The 15,722-nt window shown below is 46.4% G+C and overlaps 1 protein-coding gene across 1 annotated transcript in view; it reads left to right on the plus strand.

The window, feature by feature from the left end:
• COL9A3 (collagen type IX alpha 3 chain) overlaps positions 1–15,722 on the plus strand; it is a 97,675-nt gene that overhangs the window by 19,581 nt on the left and 62,372 nt on the right. The window contains exons 6-11 of the mRNA XM_060232937.1: positions 5,902–5,999; positions 7,230–7,265; positions 8,946–8,969; positions 9,750–9,803; positions 12,204–12,257; positions 13,273–13,314. Coding sequence (XP_060088920.1) covers positions 5,902–5,999; positions 7,230–7,265; positions 8,946–8,969; positions 9,750–9,803; positions 12,204–12,257; positions 13,273–13,314 — 308 coding nt within the window. The remainder of the gene's footprint in view (positions 1–5,901; positions 6,000–7,229; positions 7,266–8,945; positions 8,970–9,749; positions 9,804–12,203; positions 12,258–13,272; positions 13,315–15,722) is intronic.

Genomic DNA, 15,722 nt, shown 5'->3' on the forward strand with positions numbered 1-15,722 from the left:
GTTGGAGAATATATTTATATCACCTTTGAGTGTTGCGCAAGTCTTTACATATTCCTTGGAAACCTGGAACTGTAAAGGAACTTGGTGGTTTGGTTTATGTTATTCTGGATATTGTATTTCTTGGCAACAGTGTGTGTGTTACAACATTTTGAATTTTTCTCATAATTAATACTAGTGTTATGTGTATTATTTATGTGCTGGAGATATTTGTACATTGCTTTCATTATACAAGGGAGATATCTGGTGTTTTCTGGTTTGTTTAGATTTGGTTCCAGGCAGTCACTCTCTTATAATTTCAACTGGGACATAATTTCAACAGTCCTCTGAAGTGGATCACACTGATTTCTTTTGGATGACTGTTCTTGCTACTGTGTAGCTCACCTTTGTGTTACAGGTCTTCTAGTGTGGCAGAAGAGTGAAATGTGTAGGTGATATAGTGTCACGCCAATCCCACCGCATCACTTTTGGCATGAGCCATCATGTTGGTACATCGCTCTAGGATTCACCCAAACTCTATGGTGAATGGTTAAGCATTGCACTGACCTAGTTATGCCACTTCCAGTTGGAGCTAGCAATGCCCTGCTATTGTTGTGACACTCGTCAGGTAATTCCCCAATCAGGTAATGTCCCTTCTTCTTCAGTCCCCCACTGGCTGCCAGTACTGGCCTGACAGTGGTATGTGACATAGAAATAGTTCTTACCAGGGGTGGAATTTTATCAAGAGCTCCTTTGCATATTAGGCCACACCCCTTGGTGTAGCCAATCCTCCAAGAGCTTACCAAAAAGAGCTTTGTAAGCTCTTGGAGGATTGGCTTCATCAGGGGGGTGTGACCTAATATGCAAAGGAGCTCCTGCTAGAATTCCACCCCTGATTCTCACCAAAGTGTCTGGACTGTTACCCATTTCAGACGGGGCAGGGCTCATATGACTAATTGCCGCTCTGTAGTAAACAGAAATACCTCTATATAGGGAACTATCATGATAGGAAAAGGCTAGAACTAGGGTTGCCAATCTCCTTTTGGGGGCAGGGGATCCTGTGGTTTAGAGGCCCTCCCCCCACTTCAGGGTTGTCAGAAACCAGGGGGGGGGGAGGATGCTGCTGGGCACTCCATTATACCTGATGGAGATCAATTACCATAGGAGATAATGGAGAAGTGATTTGTGAGTATCTGGGGCTCTGGGGGGGGGGGCTGCTTTTTGAGATAAAGGCACCAAATTTTCAGCACAGCATCCAGTGCTTCTCCTCAAAACACCTATCAAGTTTGAAAAAGATTGGACCATGGGGTTCAATTCTATGAGCCGCAAAAGAAGGTGCCCCTATCCTTCATTATTTCCAATGGAGGGAAGGCATTGAAAAGGTGTGCGGTCCCTTTAAATGTGATGGCCAGAACTCCCTTTGGGGTTCAGTTATGCTTGTCACAACCTTGCTCCTGGCTCCACCCCTGAAGTTTCCTGGCTCTACCCCTAAAATCCCCGGATATTCCTTGAATTGGACCAGGCAACCCTAAGAGTAAGGAAGGAGGAGATTGGATTTATACCCCACCCTTCACTTTCTGAAGGAGTCTCGGAGTGGTTTACAATCTCCTTTCCCTTCCCCTCCCCACAGCAGGCACCCTGTGAGGTAGGTGGGGCTGAGAGAACTCTGACAAAAACTGTTCTCGAGCAGAACAACTCTGAGAGAACTTGTGGCTGACCCAAAAGACTGAAGCTTTTCCTTGTCTGTACTGATGGTGCATATTGTCTAATATGTGGGCCTCTTGGTGTACTTGCTAGAATAGAGTTGCCAAGTCCGACTCAAGAAATATCTGGGGACTTTGGGGGTAGAGCCAGGAGACTTTGGGGGTGGAGCCAGGAGTAGAGGTGTGGCAAGCACAATTGAACTCCAAAGGGAGTTCTGGCCACCACATTTAAAGCGACCCCCTCACACCTTCCCTCCGTTTGGAATAAAGAATAGGGGCACGTTCTTTGGGGGCTCATAGAATTGGACCTCCCAGTCCAATCATTTTGAAACTTGGGAATTATTCTGAGGAGAGTCACCAGATGTAATGCTGAAAATGTAGTGCCTCTACCTCAAAAAACAACTGCCCCAGAGCCCCAGATACCCATGGATCAATTCTCCACTATAACCTATGGGAATCGGTCTCCATAAGGAATAATGTAGTGCCCAACAGACATTTCCTCCCCCCCCACACACACTTTCTGATGACCCTGAAGCAGGGAGAGGGCCTCCAAAGTGGAGGATCCCCTGCCCCCACCTGGGGACTGGCAGCTCTATGTTAGAAAGAGTGGCTTCCAGTGGTCTCTTGTAAATTTAATCCCGGACAAAAATTACTAGTTGATCTTTACAGGATTACAGCTTGTTCTTCAAGGGGTGAGGGGGGGTGCGAAATTAATTATGCTTTTTGAATCTCCAAATCGGTCCCTCTGATTTAGGTCTCTCTTTAAAATCCAATGAGGAAACAAAAGCATCGCTAATCTGGTTTGGTATGCAGAATACCGGGGTGCTTGCTTTTGATCTCCAGATAAAACCAACGGTTACTTGGATGCTCTCCCAAAACTGAGTCTCTGTCCACTGACACTTTGGATAACATTGCTTGCTTTCCCTCTCCCCTAAGATCCAAAAGTATCTCCACAGAATTATTTCAAAGACGATCATTAAAATCTTTTGTTCCGGTAACCTTGAGAGGCCGGTGTTTGCGTCGTTTTGAAGGTCTTCCGTTGTCAGGTTTATGAGAAAACCCCATAGGAGTAGCAGGGATTTGTTTGTTGTGACTTGGGTACAAATCGACAGCCAAAGGCGCTTTTATTCATACTGTGTATTGGGATATGTGATGCATATAGCAGGGTTTTGCCCAGTCATAAAATTGTGATTCTGAGTATACCGTAAATGAAGCTCCTGCTGTCTGTTCAAGGAAGTCGAGGGGCTGTTTATATGTGGCTCTGTGACACACAACAATTTTTTAATGCATCTCCTATAAGAAGGAGACCGCAGATTTATATCCTGCCCTTCTTTGAATCAGAGTCTCAGAGCAGCTTACAATCTCCTATATCTTCTCCCCCCACAGACACCCTGTGAGGTGGGTGGGGCTGAGAGGGCTCTCCCAGCAGCTGCCCTTTCAAGGACAGAGAGCGGCCTACAATCTCCTTTCCCTTCCTCCCCCACAACAGACACCCTGTGAGGTGGGTGGGGCTGAGAGAGCTCTCACAGCAGCTGCCCTTTCAAGGACAACCTCCATGAGAGCTATGGATGACCCCAAGGCCATTCCAGCAGCTGCAAGCGGAGGAGTGGGGAATCAAACCCTGTTCTCCCAGATAAGAGTTTGCACACTTAACCACTACACCAAACTGGCCGTGCTAGAGGCGATCTTGGCAATACGGTTGCCAATCCCCAGGTGGAGAAGGAAAAACCAAAGGTTCTGTGTAAGCAGCCTCAATAAAGAAACAAGACTGTAGAAAATTTATAATAATAATAATAATAATAATATTTTATTTATATCCCGCCCTCCCCGCCGAAGCAGGCTCAGGGCGGCTAACAACATCGATCCATACAATAAATTATACAACAGGTTTTAAAATCACATTCACTTAAAAACATTCCAATTAAAATTAACAATCCTAGTGCTACTCTGTTAGGTGTAAATACTATGGTGGAATCATTTAAGGCGAATTATCAGTCGTTCAGTTAGGTAAAGGCCATCCCAAATATGTATAATCAAGTAGAAAATTAAGCCTCATATAATATGAAATAAAGCCACATATTAACTTTGGAAATTAAGCCACAGATAATTGAAAGTAAACCACATCAAACTAATAAAGAAGGGAACTTCACACAGTGGGATGAACCACCTTTCAATAAAGTCTGTAAAAGTCCAATGAAGGATGCAAATTCAAAAATTTCCAGTCCAATGATAACGAAGACAAATCTTCCAATGATATTTCCAAATGCACTGAAGCATAAAGTTTCCACACAGCTATGCAAAGGAGTTATTTAGTGGACAGGATAGTACTCCATTGTCCCCGTTTCACAATTGCTTCTTCTGTAGCTGAATTTTTCACAATCATGACATGGTAAGAATGCTTCAAAGCACTGACCAAGTGCAACAGCTAAAGTTTTGCCATGACTTTGGAGGCTCCTCCCTACCATCAGCCAGCTGGCCAGCGGGGGAAGTCCCACCCCAACAGCCCCCATGTGCTTGGAAGGCTTAGAAGAAGCTTGGAAAGTCCTTGTGTTTTGGAAGGTGTGTGTGCCTTTAAATCTCTGCTAGAAGAGGGTGTATGGGGGTGGGGCTAGCAGGCAGAGTAATATATGTCTTCCTGGTGAGTCTGTGAAGCAGTGAGAAAGGAAGGAACCCAGTCCTTCCATTTGTTTTGCATTCATTTCAGAAGTCATTTGCACAGTAAAATAGATAGTAAAGAATAACCTTTCATTTCCAAGCATTAGTCTGAAGAACGTGGTTGAATTACAGTAGATGGTTACATTCAACAATTCTCATGAGTAAATTGCCCCAGTGAGATCACAAAAGTGTGCGCTTGCAAAATTGTGCTTATTTTGTCTATTTTGTCTGCTTTGTTCAGTTTCATTTAGTGGAAGTGCAGCCCGCTGCTGGGGGACAAGGAAATAATGACTGTATTCAGGGGAGCTGCACTACTGTGTTTTAAAAATTTATTTATTTAATTTAGGGAACAGGAAAGTCTCCTGGCTCCACCCCCAAAGTCCCCAGATATTTTCTGAGTTGGACCTGGGAACCCTAGATCATGAGAAGGAGGGCAGGAAGGGTTGCATCAGTGCTTCGTTCTTGTGGCTCTTTCTTACATGTCCAAGGAAATGCTGGTTGTCCTTTGGGGTCAAGAAGCATTTTTTCTCCAGGCCAGTTTGGCAAGGGATCCTGGAGGGTGTGGGGGTTTTTTGGCCTTCTTCTGGGCATGGAGCAGAGGTCACTGGGGGTGTGGGAAGGAGGCATTTGTGAATTTCCTGGATTGTGCAGGGGGTTGGACTAGATGACCCCAGAGGTTCCTTCCAGCTCTATGATTCTGAGGCTGCGATCACACGTGCTAAATAGTGCAGTTTCAATCCTCCTTCAGTGCACTTTCAATTGGATTTTACTGTGTGAACTGGCAAAATCCAGTTTGAAAGTGCATTGAAAGTGGATTGAAAAGGCGTTATTTAACATGTGTGACCACAGCCTAATGAGACACAAACTAATGCACTTGAACCGTGAACTTGAATTCGCAGTCAGATTCTAGATCGCAAACTCGCTCTCCGAAGCACAGCTTAGTTTCAAGAATCCGAAGGAGTGAACGGAAGAAGGTGTTTTGACCTCAAGGTGCAATCAACAGGTAGAAAACCTGAACAGCTTGTGAATCTTTGAACGCGCACACATACATGAACATATGAAGCTGCCTTATACTGAATCAGACCCTTGGTCCATCAAAGTCAGTATTGTCTTCTCAGACTGGCAGCAGCTCTCCAGGGTCTCAAGCTGAGGTTTTTCACACCTATTTGCCTGGACCCTTTTTTGGAGATGCCAGGGATTGAACCTGGGACCTTCTGCTTCCCAAGCAGATGTTCTACCACTGAGCCACCATCCCTCCCCTGCTCTCCAGGGTCTCAAGCTGAGGTTTTTCACGCCTATTTGCCTGGACCCTTTTTTGGAGATGCCAAGGATTGAACCTGGGACCTTCTGCTTCCCAAGCAGATGCTCTACCACTGAGCCACCGTCCCTCCCCTAATCTTTCTGCAGTGCTGAGCTCAGAATGAGATGGTTGTGGATGTGGAAAGCGCAACCGGCGGGCAGTCCTATGGCCAGCTTACAAATCTAGCCATCTGCTGGTTGTCAAGTCTGAAAATTTAAGGGAGTCCAATGAAATAACGATCCCAATTGCCCAATGTTCTCGGCGCAGGTACATGCTGCCAAAGATCAGCAGCTGCAGGCCCTGCGTGAAGGATCAAATAGCACCAATTGCAAGAAAATAACAGTGGTATTAGAGGTGTATTACATGTGAGCACCTAGGGAGAAAGAAGTGCGGAGATTTACAACTTTGCTTAATCAAGCAATTGTAAAATTTCTGCCGGCAATTTATTGTTCTTAGGTTAGAGGTGTATAAAATTATGCACTGGGGTGAGGAAAAGAGTTGCCAAAGAGAACTTTTTCTCCCTTTCCCAAAAAGCTAGAACTCGAGAGCATCCGGTGAAGCTGATGGGAGGGAGATTCAGGATGGACAAAGGAAAGACTACTTTGTACAGAGAGTGGTTTGAATGTGGAATTCGCTGCTGGAGGATGTAGCGGTGGCCAAAGAAATAAACTGTTTTAAATGGGGATGTAAAGTACTGGGGTCGGCGCAGTAAGAGACCAGAGTCAGAGAGTGATTTCAGCAAGCTTTACTTCAGGAACACACACACAGACTGAGCTCTGTTCAAACTTCCCGCTCCTTTATACAATTCTTGCCCCCTTCTGATTGGTCCTTAACTATCTACACGGATTGGCTATTTACAGGGCCCTAAGGGCCTATCAGGGTACAGTATGAGCCTGGATGTTGATTGGCTACTTATGTTTCAATCCTTCCCCTGATTGGGCACTCTTAGGCCTTCTCTGGAACCCTGGTGTGGAGTTCAAGCTCTGGCTTGTTCGGCTTCCCTCCAAAAGTAACAGTTCCCTCCAAAAGTAACAGTTCTCCCATTTGAGCCTAGGACACAACAGGGGGATTAGATAGATTCATAGAGGAGAGGTCTACTAGTGGCTACTAGGGACCAAAGGGAACCTCCGCAAACACAAAGATCACATGAAGGACAGCAATCTTCAGAAACCAGCACCAATTTTGCACAAGGCTTGTTCCGGGTGGAGAACCCCTTTTCTCCTGGGGCTTCTCTCCGTTTTCACACAAGTTGCCCCGGAGCTGCCAGTTAGCATGCCATTCTCCTGCGGCAAGCAGAAACTGCTTGGAAGAGGCTTCTGCTTGCTGTGGAAAAGCTCCGTGTCAACTTGCAGCTCCAGGGGCAACTTGCGTGAAAACGGAAAGAAGACTCGGGAGCAAAAGGGCTCGCCGCTCGGAACAAGCCCTAGTGCAAAGTCAGTCCAGATGAAAATCATTGAGATCGGTAGGGTTTCTCCCCCTGCAATCTTTTCTGCTCTCCCCTCCCTGAAAAGACAACTTTGTGAAAAAGCAAAACCTCACCAAACAATGGACCTTCTCAGGAACTCAGTATTAACTGTTCTGTTTCAATTCTTCAGGGAGCCATTGGGCCTCCGGGACCAGCTGGACCAGCGGTAAGTGAATATCCTCCCTACTGGATATATTTTCCATAATGAGATAGGACATCAACTGTGCAAATGTTTACTTGTTGCTGGTTAACAAGGAGCAATTGGGAATGTTCTTCCTATTGTCATAAATAGACGTGGGGCCAATCTGTAGCGGATGTAAATCTTAGAGAGGAAGAGCAGTGGGCAGTCTGGTACGCTGAGTTGTCTGAGATTTCCACAGTTATCTTTGCAAGGGGAAGCAATGAGGATTCTGTGAATTTAAAGGTAAAGGTAGTCCCCTGTGCAAGCACCAGTCGTTTCCCACTCTGGGGTGACGTTGCTTTCACAACGTTTTCACGGCAGGCTTTTTACGGGGTGGTTTGCCATTGCCTTCCCCAGTCTTTTACACTTTCCCCTCAGCAAGCTGGGTTCCCATTTTACTGACCTCGGAAGGACGGAAGGCTGAGTCAATCTTGAGCCGGCTACCTGAACCCAGCTTCCGCTGGGATCAAACTCAGGTCCTGAGCAGAGGGCTCCGATTGCAGTACTGCAGCTTTACCATTCTGCGCCACGGAGCTTTATTTAGGGGAGGTATTTGTGAGTTTCCCTGCATTGTGCAGGGGGTTGAACTAGATGACCTTGGAAGTCCCTTCCAACTCTATGATTCTAAGTGTCAGGATTGGGAACAGTGCCGGATTAAACCCTACGGAGGCCCCTAGGCAGTCAAAATCATGGGGGCATCTTGCAAATTATTTCAGAGTTGGAGCACCCACCCAACCACTCGCAGCTCTCACTGTAGCCTGCAGGCACCTTCTCCAAAGCCCCTTTGACAAAGCTGCAGGGGAGAGGCAGAGAGAGGCAAACTTGGTGACGACACCAGCAGTAGCCACATCAGGCAAGGCAGGCAAAGAGTGGCTCAGTTGCTGGCTGCACTTGCAGGCTGGGAGGGCTGCAAGCAGGGGGGAAAGCTGGCCTGGGGCGTGGGGGCCCATAGGCCAGTGCCTACTTGGCCTAATTGTTAACCCAGCCCTGATTGGAAAGAAGGGGAGTGGAATTGCACCAAGCCCACTTGAGCACATTTAGCTTCTAATGCTTATTGCAAGCCTCTGACTTCTCCCAAGCACTGTGGGCTGGGTTTCATGGACCTGTGCCAGTAGCAGTGACGCTTTCCTCTGGTGGAAGGGAAGGGGCCTTCCCTTGGACACATGAGCCTCTTCCACTGAGACAAGGCTGCCTGCCCCAGAGGAAAGGGAAACTGCTCGTAGGATGGATCCTGTGTGTTCCAACTTCCTTTATCAAAACTGAAACAAAAATTGTGTTGATTAAAAGTGGAACGGATAAGACTGGGAGTCCTTGTATAACATCTGGACAGATTAGAGACTCGAGTGACATCTCCCATGACTGTAACTGGGGAATAGCCATGAACTATGCAGGCAATCCCCCCCCCCCCACTTTAAAATGGCAGATTCCGAGTATAACCCATATGCCAGAATCCTATCTTTTAAGATCCTCTAAAAAGAATGGAATTCACTGCCAGGTAAAAGCCTTTAGCATTCAGGTCATGCAAAGTACTAACAGGTTCCTCAAGAGCCATTTCCAGTTGTCCATTTTTGTAAAAGGAAGGGAAAGGGGATGACTTTGCAAATGGTGGCCTGTTTTGCAAAAAGTGGTGTGCTTCTTAAAATATTATTTTAACCTGTTTTGCAGGACAGAGGACTCCCAGGACCTCCGGTAAGTAAGGCCAGCCCTCTTTAGAAAGGAGATTTTGATAATGATATCGTTGGATAATGACATTGTGTAAGCTCACATTTTTGCATTTCCTTTTACAGAGTCTCTAAGCAGGTCCCCAAAGTCTGTGTATTCTATCCTTGTTCTCGTAAGGTTAAATGTAAATCTATATATATATAATTTGCCTTGGAAGCACAGAAGCTTTACATATTATGCTTGATCCTCCATGTTTCCCAGTTAAGGGGAAAATGCTGTTCAGACAAATGACAGAGATGATCTGACTCCAAGGATAAGAAGAGTAAGAAATTTTACTTACAAAAATAGGAGCGCATCTTACACCGCGACATATTCACCTTGCACCCTTGGCCTTTTGGGAGGAAGAAACAAAGATGTGGAAGCACACCTCTAAAAATACATAGAACCAGGGCTTTTTTTGAGCAGGAACGCATAGGAACGTAGTTCTGGCTGGCTTGGTATCAGAGCGTGTGGCCTAATATGCAAATGTGTTCCTGCTGGGCTTTTCCTACAAAAAAGCCCTATGTGAAACAATGGTGACATCAGGGGGTGTGGCCTAATATACAAATGAGTTCCCACAGGACTTTTTCTACAAAAAAAAAGCGCCCTGCAATAGAACGTATACTCTCTTGGGTCTTACCCAGTCATCAGTTGTGAGGACTGAAAAGAGAAACCAGCCCAGTTTGAAATCTAGATGTGACATATTTTCAGGCTGAAGATTCCTTGTGGCTATTTTGTGATAGATGCTTTGTTGTCTCTCTTTTACAGGGACCTTCTGGACCCAGTGGCCTCCCAGGTGCAAACGGGTTTCAAGGACCACCGGTGAGTGTCTCTTTCTACCAAAGTTTCCTGTCTGCATTGATCCCCTTGCTGCCAGCCTCTTCACTGCCATCGGCCATCTTCATGTATCTCCTCAACCCAGCACCCCCTGAGCATACTTTCTCAATCGGGCTTCCAAGCTCCCAGAAAGGTGGTTCTCCCACTCCAGAGGTCCCCAACCCACCGGCTTGCATTGAGCCAGCAGGGGGATCCCCTCCCGACGTCGCCGACCCGATGACCTCACTCGCAAATGATGTCATCGTGCCAGTGACATTGCGTGCTTCCCACTCTAGGAGCTTCTGGGAAAACTCTATGGTTTTCCCAGATGCTCTAGCAATTTGGGAGGGAAACTCTATGGAGGTCACAGAGGACCTGGCAACCCTACTCCTCAAACTCCAGCTCTGGCAGAGGAGAAGGAGATTGGGGGTTCATAGTGGAGCCAGCCAGGCCTCTTTTTTCTAGCAGGAGCTCCTCTGCATATTAGGCCACGCCCCCTGATGTAGCCAATCCTCCTGGAGCTTACAATAGGAGCTTACAGAGCTTACCCTGTAAGCTCCTGAAGGATTGGCTACATCAGGGGGCGTGGCCTAATATGCAGAGGAGCTCCTGCTAGAAAAAGAGCTCTGGAGCCAGCTGAGGCCTTTGTATGATTGTTGGTTTCTCAAAAGCATCTAGTTGGGCTCTGTAGAAAACCCAATGCTGGAATTAGATGGGTGTCCAGTGTTGGAGGTAGTGACTTAGCATGCCTGGGCCTTGGGAGGTGCTACATCACTCTAAGTGCATATAGGCATTGCCTCCTTGAATGGGATGCCTCTCATGGTTTTAACCTGGGAGCTGCCCTCTGACCTCCTCCACTCTCTCCCTTTGTTCTCTCCCTCTATCCTCATGGCCTCCCATGGAGTCACATGTCTCTGCAGATCTCTCCTGGAAATATGATGCCCCCATACACACACGATGCCAGACAAACAGGGTATCTGTTGTGGGGAGAGGAAAGGGAGGAGATTGTAAGCTGCTCTATGACTCCGAGTAAAGAGCAGGGTATAAATCCTCCTCCTCCTTCTCTGAACATGGATCACATGCAGGACGGTATTAAAGAGCGGGTTGGCTCTGGGTGAAGCATAAACTAGCAGACCTCCTCCTTCACCCTATCTTAAGAAGAAGCAGCTAGAAACAATTAACAACTAACAACCAATGTTCCCTCTAAGCTGCAGAGTCTTGTGAGCAAAAATTTTACTTTGTGAGCTACTGGTATTAAAGTTATTGGCATTAAAGTTGTGAGCTACTGCATTAATTGGTTTGCTCTGGGGCTATTTTTCCTGAGCGAAGACAAAAATGTGTGAGCTGGAGGCTAAAAATCTGTGAGCTAGTTCATGCTAACTCTACTTAGAGGGAACACTGTTAGCAACTAAACATTCTGGGGACTTCTGTCATCTATATATTTTGAGCCAACGCCATGCTGGGAATTATTAGGAAGGGAATTGAAAATAAATCAGCCAGTATCATAATGCCCCTGTATAAATCGATGGTGCAGTCTCATTTGGAGTACTGTGTGCAGTTCTGGTCGCCGCACCTCAAAAAGGATATTATAGCATTGGCGAAAGTCCAGAAAAGGGCAACTAGAATGATTAAAGGGCTAGAACACTTTCCCTATGAAGAAAGGTTGAAACGCTTGGGACTCTTTAGCTTGGAGAAACATCGACTGCGGGGTGACATGATGAGGTTTACAAGATAATGCTTGGGATGGAGAAAGTAGAGAAAGAAGTACTTTTCTCCCTTTCTCACAATACAAGAACTCGTGGGCATTCGATGAAATTGCTGAGCAGACAGGTTAAAACAGATAAAAGGAAGTACTTCTTCACCCAAAGGTTGATTAACATGTGGAATTCACTGCCACAAGAGGTGGTGGCAGCCTCAAGGATAGCCACCTTCAAGAGGGGGTTAGATAAAAATATGGAGCAGAGGTCCATCAGTGGCTATTAGCCACAGTGTGTGTGTATATATATATATTTGGCTGCTGTGTGACTCAGAATGTTGGACTGGATGGGCCATTGGCCTGATCTAACATGGCTTCTCTTATGTTCTTATTACCATATCATCGAATCATAGAGTTGGAAGGGGTCTGCAGGGTCATCTAGTCCAATCCCTTGCACACTGCAGGAACTTCACAAATACCACCCTCACACACACACTTATATCTCCAGTGACCCAGGGGATGCTCAGAAGATGGCAAAAACCTCCAAGATCCCTTGCCGAACTGGCCTGGAGAAAAATGGCTGACGGACCCCCAAAGTATCATATGTGCTTCATCTACCTAGGGTTTTCTACCTGGCTTGTGCAGAAGATGGTCATTAGATAATTATAAAGTGGTTATACTGGAATTTGTCCTTTTCTCCTTCTGTTTAGGGACCATCTGGACTTCCAGGATTTGCTGGACCACCTGGGCCTCCAGGTCCACCAGTAAGTCAAGATTCTTAGATCATTGCAGTGTACTGACAACTTGATGGATCCATTCAGTGCCTAACATCCATGCCCAACTAGATTAGATAGATAATTTTATTTATATCCCGCCCTCCTCGCCGGGGCAGGCTCACTTCCTTTACACTTCCTTTACTTAGCATAAGAGCAGGGGTGGAATTCTAGCAGGAGCTCCTTTGCATATTAGGCCACACACCCCTGATGTAGCCAATCCTCCGAGAGCTTACAAAAAAGAGCCTTGTAAGCTCTCGGAGGATTGGCTACATCAGGGGTGTGTGGCCGAATATGCAAAGGAGCTCCTGCTAGAATTCCTCCCCTGCATAAGAGCATTGTTTTCTGTATAGCAGCAGCTGATGAACAACCATAATAGACTTCAGGGCACCTCGGTGCTGTTGAATTGGAAAGAAATACACTGGCTGACTCAAGAACTGAAGAGTACAGTCTTTGGAATTATAAGGACTAGACATCCATGATACAGTGAGACTTTGCTGGGTCGCCTACATATATTCCCTTGTGGTCTGGCCTGTTGAGCTGGTGGGCTGGTGGATGGTCTTGCTTCATAGTTGAAGGCTGTTCGATGACCTTGTGTTCATTCACAGTTGTCGATTCTTTGGAAGCTGAACTTCAGGGGAGGGCTTGTGGCTCAGTACAAGAGTCTCTGCTTGGCATGCAGGAAGTCCCAGGTTCAGTCCCTGCTACCTCCAGCTAAAAGTATCAGGTGGTAGGTGATGGGAAAGACCCAAAACTCTAGAGAGCTGCTGCCAGTCTGAGTAGATACGGTACTGACCTTGATGGACAGATGGTCTGATTCAGTATAAGGCAACTTTGTATGTTCATATGAGTGTTCAGACTTGATAAGAGGATTCTCTGTTCTCTGAGTGCAGTGACAATGACATCCTGAACAATGCTGTGTACACGTAACTGCTACAATACCCTTTGTCTGTGACATACTTTGTGGATGTAGATGAATAAAACTTTCAAATTTTCTTGGTTGCAGGGTGTGCCTGGAGTTCTTCCTGATGGCAACGGAGACCTTCAGGTAACATTTCTTCTTATACCCGCTCAAATGTTTTTGAGATATTACCCAATGGCATATTGCGCAAAAGCGTTTGCGGTATTACGCACTGACGTATTGCGCAAAAGCATTTGAGGTTTTACGCACTGCTGTATTGCGCAAAAGGTTTTTGAGGTATTATGCACTGACGTATTGCGCAAAAGTTTTTGAGCTATTGCACATCGACATATTGCACTGACCGTCGCAAAGTCTGGGGTCCGCCATTGAAAGGGCCCTACTCTGCATACCCATCAAGCTAATCTCTGCCTAAGTGGTTATGCAAAATAAGGTCACAGCCATTCCTGCATCACAGACAGGCTTATTTGGGTGGAACTGGGTTTTGATTTGGGATTCAAGGGGAATGGGGGATCTCAGCTAACAGCTCCCTTGGTTCTGTCTTGAAGCAAGAATGACAGCAAATAGCAAATGTTCAGCAGGGCATTGGGAAGAGTTTGCAAAGTTTCCAGAAGGCATGTGGTTTGGAGGAAGAGTATATTTGAATGCATCTTCCTTCCATCTCAAAAACTCCTGCACATTGGTTATTGTTGTTCAGTCGCACAGTCGAGTCCAGCTCTTTGCGACCCCATGGACAGAGTCACGCCAGGCCCTCCTGTCTTCTACCATCCTCCGAAGTCTGCTCAGATTCGTGTTAGTTACATCAGTAATGCTGTCTAGCCATCTCATCTTTTGCCATCCCCTTCTTCTTTTGCCTTCTCTCTTTCCCAGCATCAGGGTCTTCTCCAGGGAGTGCTCCCTTCTCATTGGGTGGCCAAAGTATTTGAGCTTCAGCTTCAGCATCTGACCTTCCAGGGAACAGTCAGGGTTGATTTCCCTTAGGACTGACTGATTTGATCTTGCAGTCTAAGGGACTCTCAAGATCATCCCTTCCTTCCCCCAACTCCACCTTCTCCAGGCTCCATCCCCATATCTCCAGGAATTTTCCAACGGAGTTGGCAAGCCTGGGGGGGGGGGAGGGGAGAGAGAAGTATGCTTTGCATATGCTGAGAGAGATCTGTTGTAAGGATGCTTTGCAAAGAGTTTTCTCTCTCCTCCTGCCATCCCCCAGTTCATTCCCGCAACGATTCTTGGATCCTTTCCAAAATGCAGGTGTTCACTTCAGGCCAGAAAACATGAAATATGATTTATGACGGCTAGCGCTGGTTCTGCATATCTTGAGTTGGCATCTTGATAAAGAAGCCTATCGCTCGACAGTATCTCTTCTTTTTTTTTAAGGCCTCCCTTTCAAGCTCACCTTTGAAATTGGGGAAAAGTCAGATTTATTTAGCGGTTTGTTTCTGGAGGTGACAGGAGCCAAGCGGGGAGGGGGTGGCGATTGTTGTTTGTTCTTTTCAGTTCTGAGCAAAAAATGTCTGGATGGTTCGCGATGAAACAAACATGACATTAATGAGCCAGCGAGCTGCATTTCAAGAATTTCCCATCTGCTGTTATGACAGCTTCTTTAGTTTCCTAATTGGAGCACTCGAGGAGAAGCCGATAATTTCCTTGTACCGCCTTATTGAAAAATCTTCTAGAGGCTGGGTGGGAAATGACAGCATTTTCTTTCCTTTTTCTCTTTACAAAAAGAACATCCTGTAGAAGTTAATCGAAAATTATACCCCTGGCATGAAATTACATGCTTGGAAGACAAAAGACACTGGGGAAATGTCTCGTTTTTACTCCAGCGGATTTGTTCAGCCGCTACTGTACAACCACTCCCCAAAATATAGCTAATCTCACATCTGACTTCCGACAAAGATAAGCAAGGCTGAAAACTATGGGTGATTATCCCTCACCGGCCTTTGCTCCGCATTTGTGCTTCTCCTTGCATTGGCACAAGCCATCGATTCCCCACCAGTCGCTCCGCACTTCCTCTTGCTTCCGGACTACTTCCGTTTCCCGTTGCAGCAACTGGAACTCCAAAAAACCAGCATCCTGTTACTGCGACAGTAATAGGAAGTAGCCACGATGTAAGAGGCGTCCGCGGAGCAACTAATGGGGAATCCATCGTTTGAGCCGGTACAGGGAGAAGCATGGGGGCGGAGCAAATGCCGGTGAGGAATCACTCTATGTCTCTGCTCAAAAAGAGCCTCTATATTTCATTCCTGTATATAACATTAATAATCTTAAATAGCGTTGCCAACTCAATTGGGAAATTCCTGGAGATTTGGGGGCGGAGCCTGGAAAGGGAAGGGTTTGGGGATGGGACGTGACGGGAGGAGGGTCGACAGATGTGGGCTTGGAAACTATTTGGAGATTTGGGGAGTGGAGACTGGGAAAAGCCAGGTTGGGGGAGGGTCCTCAGCAGGGCATAATGCCGTAGACACAGGGGTGGAATTCTAGGAGGAGCTCCTTTGCATATTAGGCCACACACCCCTGATGCAGCCAATCCTCCA

The sequence above is a fragment of the Heteronotia binoei genome, chromosome 2 (genome assembly GCF_032191835.1).
Source record: "Heteronotia binoei isolate CCM8104 ecotype False Entrance Well chromosome 2, APGP_CSIRO_Hbin_v1, whole genome shotgun sequence".
In the NCBI taxonomy this organism is placed as follows: Eukaryota; Metazoa; Chordata; class Lepidosauria; order Squamata; family Gekkonidae; genus Heteronotia; species Heteronotia binoei.